General features: G+C 52.3%; 4 protein-coding genes across 4 annotated transcripts; all 4 read right to left on the bottom strand.

Moving 5' to 3' along the window:
• Positions 1 to 301: 301 nt before the first annotated feature.
• Positions 302 to 1,834, bottom strand: BROUX77_003605 (uncharacterized protein; the record flags this gene model as incomplete). Its single annotated transcript, XM_073748275.1, has 3 exons — positions 302 to 1,564; positions 1,624 to 1,693; positions 1,755 to 1,834. 3 exons carry the CDS (start codon positions 1,832 to 1,834, stop codon positions 302 to 304), a joined length of 1,413 nt encoding a protein of 470 aa, XP_073606030.1.
• A 1,034-nt stretch (positions 1,835 to 2,868) lies between these two features.
• Positions 2,869 to 5,157, bottom strand: BROUX77_003604 (uncharacterized protein; the record flags this gene model as incomplete). Its single annotated transcript, XM_073748274.1, has 2 exons — positions 2,869 to 4,855; positions 4,922 to 5,157. The coding sequence occupies 2 exons, from the start codon at positions 5,155 to 5,157 to the stop codon at positions 2,869 to 2,871; spliced, it is 2,223 nt and encodes a 740-aa protein (XP_073606029.1).
• Positions 5,158 to 5,558: 401 nt separating this feature from the next.
• On the bottom strand, positions 5,559 to 5,975 carry BROUX77_003603 (uncharacterized protein; the record flags this gene model as incomplete). The annotated part of the gene is made up of 1 exon (XM_073748273.1): positions 5,559 to 5,975. The coding sequence occupies one exon, from the start codon at positions 5,973 to 5,975 to the stop codon at positions 5,559 to 5,561; it is 417 nt and encodes a 138-aa protein (XP_073606028.1).
• Positions 5,976 to 7,359: 1,384 nt separating this feature from the next.
• Positions 7,360 to 11,369, bottom strand: BROUX77_003602 (uncharacterized protein; the record flags this gene model as incomplete). Its single annotated transcript, XM_073748272.1, has 2 exons — positions 7,360 to 11,085; positions 11,163 to 11,369. The coding sequence occupies 2 exons, from the start codon at positions 11,367 to 11,369 to the stop codon at positions 7,360 to 7,362; spliced, it is 3,933 nt and encodes a 1,310-aa protein (XP_073606027.1).
• Positions 11,370 to 13,049: the final 1,680 nt, after the last annotated feature.

Genomic DNA, 13,049 nt, shown 5'->3' with positions numbered 1-13,049 from the left:
GCCGAGGGAGAAGAGCGCCGAGCAAAAACTGCATTTGGGGAATACCAATTGCTATCTAAAAACAACCAGAAGCATAGCTGGCATATCCGATCAAGTTGAAGGCGATCAAATTGCAAGTCGAGATGGTGCGGGGGTATGTTGGTCAGGGAATGGAATTGTGAAGCCAAGCTTGAAGCGTTCATGATCACAAGCTTGGATCAAGATTAATTCGTAACCCTAGTCACCATAACCCTAGTTAGATATCTCTGTGCTTGTATAGTTGTCTTCATGACGAAACGAGATAGCTATCCTCACATCGTAACTATGGCTCGGTCTTCTCTTCCTCCTTGTCTTCTTGGTCATTTTGGACCACATCTTTCGCCGTGTCACTAGATTCAGAACCCGTCTCGCCGCCAACCTTGTTCTCCCTAGTCTCAGCTGTGGTCTCGGGACTCTTGGGTGCAGAACCACGGCTAGTTTCATTCTCGTCTTCTGGCTTCAACTTTTTCACTACAGCCTTTTCTTGCCTGTAGTCGTCTTCCGCCCCGCGCTTTGAGCCTGTTTCAACGTCGTCCATCTCATCGTCCTCCAAGGCCTTGCTCTCGGCGTCATCCTCGTCATGCTTGCGACCCAGCGCTCGTTCGTAGTCAACATCCTGTGGTCCAACAGAAGGATCAAACGAGGTATTGCTATCGGTCCGCTGGGGCCCCAAATCCTCGGCCCCGATTTCTGCTGGTCCGCGCAGGTGCTCAATCTCGTCTTCGTCAATCTCGCCCTCGCCGTCGCGGTCTCGGGGGTCCATGTCATTGCCATCTTGTTTCGAAGAAGCCGAGGGCCCAGGTCCCGCTGTACCATGGTGGCTCGAGGTCATTGATGAGACACCGTTCAGACTTATAGTGACGGTTTCAATGCTGCCCATACCGTTTGGTCCCTCAATGGTCATGGTGCTTTGTGTGCGGAGCTCAGGCCCGCCAGAGGCCCCGCCTGAAGCTGTAGTTGATACGGAATCCATATCGACGTCTCCGTCCCCGTCGGCATCCTCGTCGCCACTTCTCATAAGCCAGGGAATAGGCGTAAGCAATGCGCCCCCAAGCGCGTCATCGGAGCCTGGATTGAGGGTCTGTCCAGTGTTACCCCAGGAATGTAGTGCACTCGCCTCGCCAGTATCGCTTGCGCCGTCAGGCGCTGCACACGACGAGGTTGACACCACACTCATGCCCGAGGTGACATGGAGCACGCGGTCGAGGGCATGAAGCCACGGAACTAGGTGGTTATGGTGGCGGCGCGGTTCAAGAAGCAGTTCTGCTAGGCGCTGGTAGGTGTGCGGCGGCTCCACTTCAAAAGTTACGAGAACCCTGTGGATTTCCTTCAATTGATCGATTATAGGCGCCGGTAGAAGATGTGTCGAGTGCGAAAGGGCATGTGATTCGGCGGCCTGGGCCTCCTTGATTTTGCTAGGATCGTCGGAAGTATCGTTGGCGGCGTTGGTGGATGAAGGCGCAGAGTCAGGAGAGGGTGAGAAGAGGCCCCGCACGGGGATTTTGTCGCCGGGGAGAATGGGTGCGGTGAATTGCTCTATCACAATCTACAGAGCGCGCGTTAAAAGACGCCGTGCCTGGCAGACTTGAGGAAGCAAAGGCTTACACTAATGATGCGCTCGAAGAGGTTGTCGCGAAAGGAAACCCATTCCTGGGTGGAAGCAAAGCATTCGCTTCTACACGGCGATTAGTCCAACCAAGTCGCCGATCGGTTTCTTAGCGGCGAAGGCCACTTACGACTTGAGGCTCCCGCTTGCTGCAAGCTTGTGCAGCATAGCTGTCTGGGTATCGGGTTCGGTGATGGGCGGCGGTGACATGGCCGTGAAGGTTGCGCTGAAAGAAGGAAGAATCAGAGGTGAGCGTTGGCGAAGAATGAAAAAGCGCAGTCGATGTGAAAATGTATGGGCGGGGGAACGGCGCTGAGAAAAAGTGTAAACTCCAAGTACACTGCTGATTGTGGTTATGGGACGATGAAGATCGCAAAATCTACAAGCCAGCCTTGTGATGGATGGACGGTGGAAGTGGGGCTGGTAGTCGGCTTTATTGCAGGGGTCGAGAGAGCCTACAGGGGCCTAAGCGCGCTAAAAGAACAGGTAGACCACCTAGAATGACGGATGCTGAGCACGACGCATCAGGCCAGCAGCCAGACCCGACAACCTGAATAAAAAAGAATCCCCAGAGACCTTTGTTTCCGGCACCGCGATACTGCTGTAGTTTTCTGGCCTTTGATAGACAGTCGTTGCTAAAGTCTAACCGTCATGTGGATCCTGGAGATGCCTTACAAGACATAGACCCCCGCGTTCTTGGTGTGCGTGACACCAAGTTCTCTGTATAACCAGCTACACCCATGGAGCTACTTCATGTCATGGCTGTATTCACGTCATAATAATACATGGCGGCTGGGGCAAGCCCGGGTTCCACTCTGATGGAATGGTGATTGAGTTTCAACTTCCCCAACTCGATCAGTTATTGTCTTTGTGGGTGTCAAATAGGATCTCCATGTACTTTGCTACGATGCCGGGCTCGGCGTTGTTCCCAGCGCTAGTTAGAGGAGTTTAGTGTTAGTTCAGGCGAGTGCTAAATCCTGTGGTATGACTATCAAATACAAATCTTCATCAAATACTTTGGAACTGTGTTTTGATTTCGAGCAGATATTCTCTTTTGTCAAGAGTTTCTATGCATACTAACAATCAGTACCAGCCGTTTCCATCTAAAAAACAAGGACATCGGATTTTGACGTAGTTTATAAGTTGCTGTGTTATCATAGGATCTTGTCTATTTCACAGAGTCTCACTAAATAGGAACAGGTACTAGGTCTAGGTTACTGTAATGGAATGTATAGCTACACCCTTTAACCCTGAACCTCGTAAGCGTGACTCTTGTGCTTTGGCACAAATCTGAAGGTTTCGGGCGCCGGTCCAAGGAACATCTCCGAAATCTTGATCCAGTCCCGGCTATCGCCGCTAGCCAACAGCGTCTCTAGTTCATTTCTACCCTTGAACGGCGGCGGCCGATCGTTCAGACTCGGCGGAAGTCTTTCCAGAATGCCCACCGGGATGTATCTTTGTGTGAAGCTGAGCCACTCCAGCAGGAAGCGTCTTGTGTAGTTGACACCATGCTCGTCCGAGCCCCATGCATCCAGGCCGTACTTGACAAATTTCTCAATGTATCCCAGACGTTCTGTTGCCGACTTATCCAGGTACTGGCCAGCGCGAATCTCCTCAAACAGCCACGGCTTGATCAGCGCACCGCGACCTATCATGACCGAGTCGACCTTTCCGTTGTTCACATGATCAAAGTACTCTTCGTGCGAGTAGCAGTCGCCATTTCCCAGGAAGAACAGCCGCCCGCCCTTGGAGTTGGCCAGAGTGCGCTCGTCAGGCTCGCGGATCGTATCTTGCAGCACGCCTGCCTGCGCATTGTAGTCCTCGACAATCGCGCCGCACTCCCGGATGTAGCTCCAGTCGGCGCGCTTCAGGTAGCGCTGCTCCCTGCTGCGGCCATGCAGCGTCACAGCCGCGCAACCAGGGGCGCCCAGGCGCTCGCGGTGCTCAGCGCCACCAAAGGCCAGGCGCGTGAGGACTTGGGGCGCGACGGGGCGGTTGCTCTTGACGCCCGTGCGGATCTTGGCCGTGATGGGGATTTCGCCCGAGACGGCGTTCATGCCGCGAACCATGCGCTCAATCTTGGCGGGGGCCTCGAGAAGCGCCGCGCCGCAGCCCGTCTGGTACTGCGAGTCGACGGGGCAGCCACAGTTGATGTCGATGACGCGCAGCCGGTCGCAGAAGCGGTTGAGCGCAAAGGCTGCCTTGATCACCTGCCACGGCGCGTTGCCAGAGATCTGCGCACCAAAGCGCATGTCACGGCTGTTGTCATAGTCAAAGACAATGTTCTTGTGATCGGGCCGGACGCGCGGCGGCGCTGCTTCGGTGTCGTGAGCGCGCATCAGAGCCCAGTCGGACTTGACGCCCTGCACAATGGGCCGGCTCAGAGCCATCTCCGAATATGTGAATTCGGCACCAAGCTCAACAGCCAGGCGGCGAAAGGGCATGTTGCCCTGTGTCGTCAGAGGGGCCACAACAGGTGTCTCGGCAGCAAAGTACAGACGGCGCTTCTCAGACGGAAGCAGCGGCGGCTCAACATACTGTGCGCTTAGGTCCTTCTGCACTTCAGTTTCGTCCTCCCTCTTGCGGCGGTTTTGATATTCGTTGTTCAGTCTACCCTCGTTGTCGATCCACTTGATGTATTTTTCAATATCATCCATGTCAACACGGCGGCGAGCCAGATCAATTTTGTCCTTTGATGAGACAATGTTCACAACACCAAGCCGCACATCCTCGCTATCCTGGTCATGCGAGGCATCCGCCGGCCCAATAGAGCCGTCAGCGTTCTTCTTCAGCAGAATAAGCTCCTTACGGCCGTCCTCGCGGTCGATTTCCTTGCTGTGGCTCTTGGCAAATCGACATTTCCAGCCCGAAGTGCACTCGCCATAAGCGTCAAAGACAGGGCACAAGCCGCCGAATGTTTCAAGATCGGGACGGCGGTCCTTCTCAAGGTACTTGCGCAGGTTGTGCTCGCGCTTGCAGCTCTCGCCGAAGCGGCACTCGCGCGGCGAGAACTCGGAGTTGAAAGCGCGCGTGTTGCACAGCGGGTTGGCATCGCCTGTAGCACCGAAGAAGCGGTCCGTGTTTTGGCCCGTCTGCTTCTTGCGCTTGTCCTTGCCCTTCTTGTTATTCGAGCGCTTTTCATCGCCGCCAGCATCATCGCGGCCCTCGGCCAAATCGTAGTCGATAGCATCGGCAGCGACTCTGGTCGCATCAGCGCCAGTCAAAAGGTACCTGTCGTTGTGGAGTCAGCAGACTGTTCTTGGGTCATGTTAGGTGCGATGGGGGACTGCGTCATACTCGGCCTTGATTGGCGCAACACCAGAGTCACGCTGGTCTTGTATGCGGCCGTTCACGTGGCCATTCTGGCCTTCAGCGACAGGCTTCTCGGGGTTGGAGCTTTCGTTCACAGAGACAGCTTCGGTAGGCGCAGGCGCAAAGGTTGCGACCTCGTCGCTGTTGCTAGGCGCATCTGTTCTGATGCGCTTAGCTGTAGGCTCGATGACCTCGGTGGCTTTGAGATCCGGAGCGTCCATTTTTGTATGGATTGTATGGGAGTTGCAAAGGACAATTGGAAATGTACTCGATCAAGAAGGGTTGAAGCGGATTACATCTGCTACTGGGATGGAAAATCCACTTAAAGTTTTTCGGTAAGTGTCTCACCGACACGGCAGTAACCTAGGGCTCGGTAAAAAAAAAACGCCCCGCAAGTTGGTTGCACTTTTGATACCTAACGCACGCTCTCCAGTACTTCTGACGGACTCACACATCAACTTGAGAAACTCATTGTCCAGCATGAGAAGACGAGATTTGTATTATTGAAAAGACCTTGCGCCAAACGTCCCAAGAATAGAAACACAAAAGGCGCAGACTGCGCAACTCAAAAGTACACCCAAAAACTGCCCCCCGCCCACCCACTCCATGATGTGATGTAGCCCTAGTGGCCACTCGTAGATGATGTGCCAGTGTACCGTTCCCAGCCCATAAAGTAGTCGGTTGCTTCCACGGCAGATCGCGGGTCGTTGGCTTTGTAGTGGACCTTGCGCCGTGGCTGCGGCACTTGGCTGTACTCGAAGGATGCCTGTGCCTGGTCCTGCACACGACCCCTGGCTTCGGCGTTCATGAATTCGTGATAGGAATAAACAATCTGGGGGCCGTGGGGGTACGGGCTCCGCGCGTTGCAGTACAGGTCACTTGGATACTGGCCGGAAGTGGTAATTCCACAGCTTGAGCTCGGAGCCACGAGAGGACAAGGCCAGCTGTGACGTTGTGAAAGGCGGTTCTCCATTCTATGCTTAGTGTCGGAATTTGAAGTAGTAGGGTTAGGGTCATTTGAAGCGTGCTCCTTGTGCATCGCGAGTAGATGAAAGAAGAGATGAGTAGGCAAAACGAGAGCAAGCGCAAGGCAAGGAGAGGATAGAAGAAGAAGAGTGCAGCGTGAAGAGCGGGTTGGAAAGATCAGGATGCCAAGAGGGCAGCGCAAGCTGCCGTACTTGTACTGAGCACATATATATATCGACGGGCTAGAATTTATCTATCAACCAGTGCCTTGTTATATGCAGCAAAGTCGACAGTTATGTGACCAGTCATGGGCGTTGTGCCGTTGTAATTTTACAGCCCAACTGAAGCACGCCAAACGGGAGCTGTGAGATTGCTACAAACAGTGCCGCAGCCAAATTAACATCGCGGTGGGCACCCAGCCGAAGGGGAAAAAAGGGAAAATGACGTTGTTGGTTAGGAATTGTAGTCTTCCGCCGGACTAACTCGGTGCTGGGGACGTAGGCCAGATGGCAAGATAATGGCATTTCTAGGCAAGAGGCAGTTTGTTTGGATGAGGAGAACCCTGTTGTTTGACGGTGTGGAAGAGACCGCTTGAAGAAGTACTTTGCATGGACATGATAGATGATAAATGATAGTTAACTAGTTACAACACGCCATGGTACTTGTATACGAGCAGATAGTTACATAGATAGCTACACATATGCTTGGGCGGGAAAACATCGGTTCAGGCTTTCTGCACAGTAATGTGTGAGGAAAGAGCAGCCGTTAAGGCGGCATGGCATGCACGGCAGCTGCAACGCAACTGCAGCGCCATGGGTGAGGAAGCTGCTTGAAAAAAAACTGCCCAGTATCTAGGAATGGGCTTTCTTGGTTGCACAAAGGAGGGGAAAAGTGTCAGGTGGACGATGAACAAAGGATCATCAAGTATCGGTGTTGCTTGTTGCTTGTGATTTGCCAGGGTGCTGTGGATTTGTGCCTAAGGGGCCGCCTTCATGCGACAGACGGAAACAATGTTCTGGCGACCAAAGTGTCTTTTTGCTGGCGATATATGCACAAGCCCGTGGACTCTGACTGCAGAATGGCGGCTGGCCTAGAGCCATCTAGGAAGGTATAGCAAAATGAAGCAAACGGACATGGGACTTGAATTCAAAACGGGAATGAACATCATCCAGTAGGATGCGGGGGAATGAAGAAAACAGTTGCTTACAAACGGCGAAGTGGGGCTGCGTTTGAGGGGGCACGGAGGTCTAAGTACAAGTGCAGACAAGCACAACTGCCTAAATGGCAGACTGTCTCGGCCAACGCCCGCAACCCCGATTGCCCCTGAGGCCCACTCGGCAACCAACGTCATCAAAGCTAGTCGCCACTGAGGCCTGCTCGGTCCGGGGCTCCGCTTGCATGGGAGGGCGCCACCAGAGCGCGGCCGTATTGGGGCCACCATCGTGGCCGCCGCGGCCCTACATGACATTGGTGATGCTCTCGCGCATAATCACGCTGTTGCAGCGATCGTCACGCTTGACTCTGTAAAACACATCACAAAAGTCTCCGCAGCGCATGCCGCGCAGAAACTCCTCGTCGTGCGTGATGATAATCAGCTGGAAGTTGGACTGCGCCTGCCGCTGCTGGATCAGGTCGTGCAAGCTGTGGGCCAGCGCCTTGATGTTGTCCGTGTCCAGGTTGGTTGTCGGCTCGTCCAGCGCAATGATGCCGCAGTTGACGCCAAAGGACTCGGCCAGCGCCAGCCGGATGATGATGGACGCCAGAACCTTTTGACCTGCGCTGCAGCGCCCACGCATGTCCATTTCCGTGCCCTGCTTGCTCATGACCACGCGGTAGTTGTAGTTGCGCCGGCCCGTAGCGCTCTCGGCATCCGACCGGATCATAATGTAGTCAATGTCGTCGCCCTTGTACGTGCTCTTCCACAAGTCAATAGCCGTCTCGTTGACTTGCCGCATCTTCATTGCGTGGTACTGCATAATAGCCTTATCCAGTGCATCGCTGTAGCGGCCCATGTCTTCAATAGCCGCCTTGGTCGTCTCAACCTTGATACGCGCCTCGCGGTATTTGTGCGCCGCATCCTTATACTCCATGTCCCACACCTCAATCAGCTTACGGAGCTGGTCGTCGCGGCTCTTCATCATGCCCATGACCGATCCGCGCTCAGCAAGCAGTCTGCTGTTGTGGCTTTCCAGCGCATTGGCTTCATCCTCCAGCTGCCGGTGGTCTTCGGTGGCGTCGCGATCTTCGAGGTCACGGATCATCTCCTTGAGCTCCTCGAGCATCCGCAGGTTCTTGCGGTAGTTCAGATTGTCCGAGATATTCTTTTTTTGACGGTCGCCGTTATCGATTTCAGTGGTGAGTGCATTCCCCTTGGCCGTGAGCTGCACAATTTCTCCGTCAAGCCCAGCAATGCGCTGGTCAAGTGTAGCAATCATTCGTTGATTCGTCTGCAAGTTTGACGGCCCCCCAGCATCCAGATACGCCCGGATGTCATTCTCTATCGGCTTCAGCTCGTTCATAGAAGCCATGACCACGTCTCGCTCGTCCACCACTTCCTTTTCTTTCGCCTTGCCGTCACGCACAATTTCGTCCAGGAACAACTTGGCCTCAAGTAACTGCGCACCAACCACCTCCAGCTCTTGGTCGGCCTTGGAAATGACTTCACGCTGCTGCACGTGGTCGTCCTTTAGTGCTTGAATCTGCTTTTGCAAGTCAAGTTTCATCTCAAGCTGCATCTTGGCATGACTCAGTTTACCCTGCAGGTCTTTGAGCTCCATCTCGCACGAGGCAAGTTGGTCGCGATGGCGTTGCTTTTCAGCCAACAGATCATCTTCCTTGGCCTTTGCCGCGCGCATCTTCGCGTCGCATTCACTCAAAAGAGTGTTAATTTCCTCGGCCGTCTTGGTGCTTTCGGAGCTAGACGACTGCTGAGATTCGATACGGCTAATGCTGGCCTCTGACTCGGCAATTTCTTTCAGCGTCTGTGCAAAGGTGGTGACGGTCTTACTCAAAGCCTTGATGGACCGCAGATGCTCATCGTCCTCGGCTAGTTTTGATTCCATGTCCATCACAGTAGTCTCCAGCTGCTCATACTCGGCCTCCAGCACAGAAACCTGACTTTTGAGTGGTTGTAACTCGTTTTGCAAACGCTTGAATGTTTCGTAGTCGGTACGCAGACTCTTGAGCTCCTCAAGAATTCTCACAGTCTCTGTCAGCTCTTCCTCAGACTCTTCTTTTTCTTTGGGGTTCAACTTTTCGCGAATCTTCTTCTCCATGCGCGCACGGAAAGCACTTTGGCTGGTATCAAATGTTCGCTCGCAAAGCTTGCATGAGTTCTTGGCGTTGAGATACTTGTTGCACTGCGTGTAGTATTTGGCTAGTGCATCCCACAGGCCAATCTCAGCCTTGCAATCTTCGACCTTTTCTTCGTAGTGGCTCAGCTCGCCGTCAAAATCGTCGGCGCCTAGCGATTCCTCATTGATGCTTTTGAGATAGTCAGCCACCTTTTTTTCGCACCTTTCAGCCTCGATAGCTGTGGAACTGAGGCTAGAGCGCGCTGCCTTCAAGCGCACATCCAACTTTGTTTGATTGGCAAGTGCTTGATCTCGCTTGGCCTTGGCGTCACGGGCCTTGGCTTCCTGGCTGGACAGAGAAGCCTGGTACAGTGAATCAAGGTTCTCAGGCGTCCACTCTGTCTGCAAAAAGTTGTCGAGCTTGTCCTTCCAAGTTGTTTTGAGTGACTCCAGGGTTAGCTTGCGCTTAGCCATCTGATCCTTGTGGAAGGTGAGCTGGGCGCGGTCCTGGGCAAGGCGAGAGCATTCCACCAGCTCGCGATTCAGCTTCATGCTTTCGTAGGAAAGATCGGACTGCACGTTCTTTTCCTGCTTAATCCGGCTATCATAGTCGGCCTCGGCGAGGTGAGCCCGAGCCTTTTCCAACCGCTCCTTGGCGTCATGGGATTGGCCCTCCAAGATTACAAGCGAGCTTTCATCGTGATCGAGGTTGCGTATTCTGTTGTTTAGGTTCAGACTTTGGCGGTCAATGGTATCAATACGCTGCTTGGCGGAATGCTTTCCGTGTTCTAGATTCGACTGTTTCCGCTCTAAATCGCCAATAGCCGAACGAGCCTTTTCAGTCTCTTTAGAAACATGGTTTTGCACGCGCTCGACATCTCTTTTCTTATCGGCCAACAGACGCTGAATCTTTTCTGTAAAAGAAAGAACCTGGCTTTCACTAAGTTGGTCATCGTCATAGCCAATAAAGCCGTGCTCTTGGGCAGCTATCTGTATCAGCTGTGATCGGGCTTTTATTTGACGCTCATATTTATCCTTGTCGGACTGATGTTTTCCCTGTTCAGCCAACTTGGCCGAGTGATTTCTACGCGCAGTGGCAAGATCAGACTGAAGTTTAGATTGCTGAACGAGGTTTTCTTCAGCCTCTTGCTCAAATCGACGCATACGCTCTTCGTAGTTTGCAAGATCGGCCTCAAGACTTGCGTCGTCATCGGGAAGTTCGTCCAGTGTTTCCTTGAGCTCGTTGACTGTTTGCTGGCGGAAGGCAAGCTGATTACGCTTATCCTTGAGATCATAGATCAGTGTAAGGAAGGTGTTGGCTTGCTCACGAAGCTCGCGGGTCCGGTTTTTAGTTTCTTGCATTTCTGCTGTGATCTGCTTGCATTTGGCGCGGTCTTCTTCGATGAGCTTTTGCAATTCTCTAGACTCCTTTTCGGCTCTCTCGCCCCGCTCCTTGTTGATCTTGTCGTGCTCCTCGCGCTGCTTGAGAACACGCAGATCCTCGCCCTTTTTTTTCCGTAGAGTCTTGAGATTATCGATGGCTTTGGTGTACTTTTGCGCCTCGAAAATTTCATCAAAGCGTTTTTTGAGGGCTGATGGCTCGCTCAGTGGCCAAAGAGACTCATCCTGGTGGCAGAAAATAACAGCATCGAGCACAGCAGGTGACACGCCAAGATATGATGGAATAGCTTCGTCTAGCTGGGCGACTCGGGTAGACACGACGCTGCGCTCTCCATTATTGAGCACAAGCAGTGAGCCCTCCAGCGTCTTCATAGACCGAGTAGTCTTTTTCACGGTAAGTTGTAGATTACGATTGACGACATATTTGGCACCGTTGGCTGACTTGAAGGACAGTTTGACTTGGGCCAGAATCTCTTTTGATTGTTCTAGCTATAGACGGGCAAGAGTAAATCAAGAATAAGATTGTTAGCATTGACTTCATCTCTAGAGTAGTTAATTATACTGACATCAGGATCGTGAATGAAGGCACCGCCTTTGCTGTTGGGTGGAAGCTCGCCAGTTGTGGCATACTTGAGACACTCAATAATAGTAGTCTTTCCAGAGCCATTGTATCCGACAATAAGGGTTAGCGGTGTGTTGAACTGGATTGTTTCTCTACTCCCGGGACTGAAAGAGCGGATGCCCTGGATGGAGAGTTTATCAATCTTTGACATGAGGGAATGCGCAAAGGGAGAAGCAAATCAGAGAGAATGGTGCCGTGATTGTGCAGGCGGACATAACAGATTCAACCCGGTACTTGTGGGATAATAGAAACCACAGAGACAGGCCCAGGATGAGTGTAAACTGTCGTGATGGATTCAATCGAAAAAAAAATGGCAACACCGGATTCTTGGGAATCTTCTTCCAGCACAAGCAAATGATCGCAGAAATCTGACGCGGTCGAGGCCATAGCTCCAGTTCGAAAACGCGTGTCGGCCTCACTAAACGCGGGGTCAGGCATGGAACGAAGACACGTGACCTCGCGCCACATAGGGGCTTGTCCTTGTTTTGGCTTCCGAGCTAAGACAAACAGCGCCACACTAGTCAAGGGGGGCCTGCTTGTGACGGTAGAGCACGCTTGTGTAACCAAGCATTGACGAACTTCCAGTTATTAGCACTACGCACGTATGTATGTACTGTGCTGGTGACACACTTCCTGCACAGACGATGGAATCATCTTTGAAAGTGGCCACACACGTTGGCTGCGTGGGAACTGGAAAGGCTGCGTGCTGCATGTTGTGCGTGCGCAGTGGGAAAAAGAAGCAAACGGGTCATTGCTAGGACCTCAGTCAATGATTCGAGACGCGTTGTTTTGGTTAGGCAGTGGAGCCAAGATTACATCTCGTTGCTAGAAAGATCCCCTTAGGGTGAGCAGGTACAAACCCAAGACACACAGGCCAGGCTTTTGAAAAGTCAAGCTTCTCCAGCCAGCGCCTAGTCTTGTGGCGGTCGCATTGTAGGCTGTCCCAGTCGGCCAAGGTTTGTCTTTTCCGGTTTTCCCTGTGGTCAGTTGCGGGAAGGAAAAAGAAGACGAGATAAAGGGACGGAAGACAAAGATCTGACGGCGCTGAAAGATATTATGCTGTGGTTGCACTCTTCTGTCTTTGTCCAAGGCTGGAGGCAGAATCTCATCCAATATCCGTCTTATAGATAAATGGGTAGATCTCTCTCCGTTTTATGTGTGCATGTGCATGTGTTTCTGTCCGCCCGTTTGACTATCTGCTTCCTTTCCCTCTCTTCTTTGTTTTTACTTCATTCTCTCGGGAAGCTTGTCTACTTGAGCGACCACTTGCCATGTCTTCTCTGTGTTTGTGTATCCTTCCTAGCCATAGGCATTGTATCATGTGCACGCACCCACGCCGACGCTACAAAACAAAAGGTCTTGCCGAATCCCCTGTGCTTTCCTTCGAGGGCTCTGTTTTCATTCCTCTTGGACCAGGTTTCTTTTGTCTGCCATGTAGTTGGAAACTGGCTTGTCGGAATACTCCCGACTGACACAGGTACAACCTCTTAATTCCTTCGTGTCAAGGTTCCGCTTTTAGACTACCATGAAAAAACAAGGGATAAAGTAAATCTACCTTGTAGAGTGTAGAGATAAGAGCCAGAGAGGTAGCCCATAGCGGTGTAAGCTGATGTGTAGAATGTAGTCAGAATAAGAAGAGAGGATGAAAGACAAGACACAAAACGACTTGTATAAGTGGTTAGGGTTTGAGTAAAAGGTAACAAAGGTAGTCTTGTTAGCCCGGAAACTCCAGTCATCACACCCTCTTTTTCTACTCATTACTCTACCTCCTTTTCTCGTATTGCTTCTCACACTCGCTCCATAGAATCCAGGGTTTTTTCTGTCTTTCTTC

The sequence above is a fragment of the Berkeleyomyces rouxiae genome (genome assembly GCF_048999995.1).
Source record: "Berkeleyomyces rouxiae strain 22BRR77 chromosome Unknown BrBRR77_ptg000003l, whole genome shotgun sequence".
Taxonomy (NCBI): domain Eukaryota; kingdom Fungi; phylum Ascomycota; class Sordariomycetes; order Microascales; family Ceratocystidaceae; genus Berkeleyomyces; species Berkeleyomyces rouxiae.
Note: the sequence above shows the minus strand (reverse complement) of the source record. Positions and strands in the feature narration are given on the sequence as shown.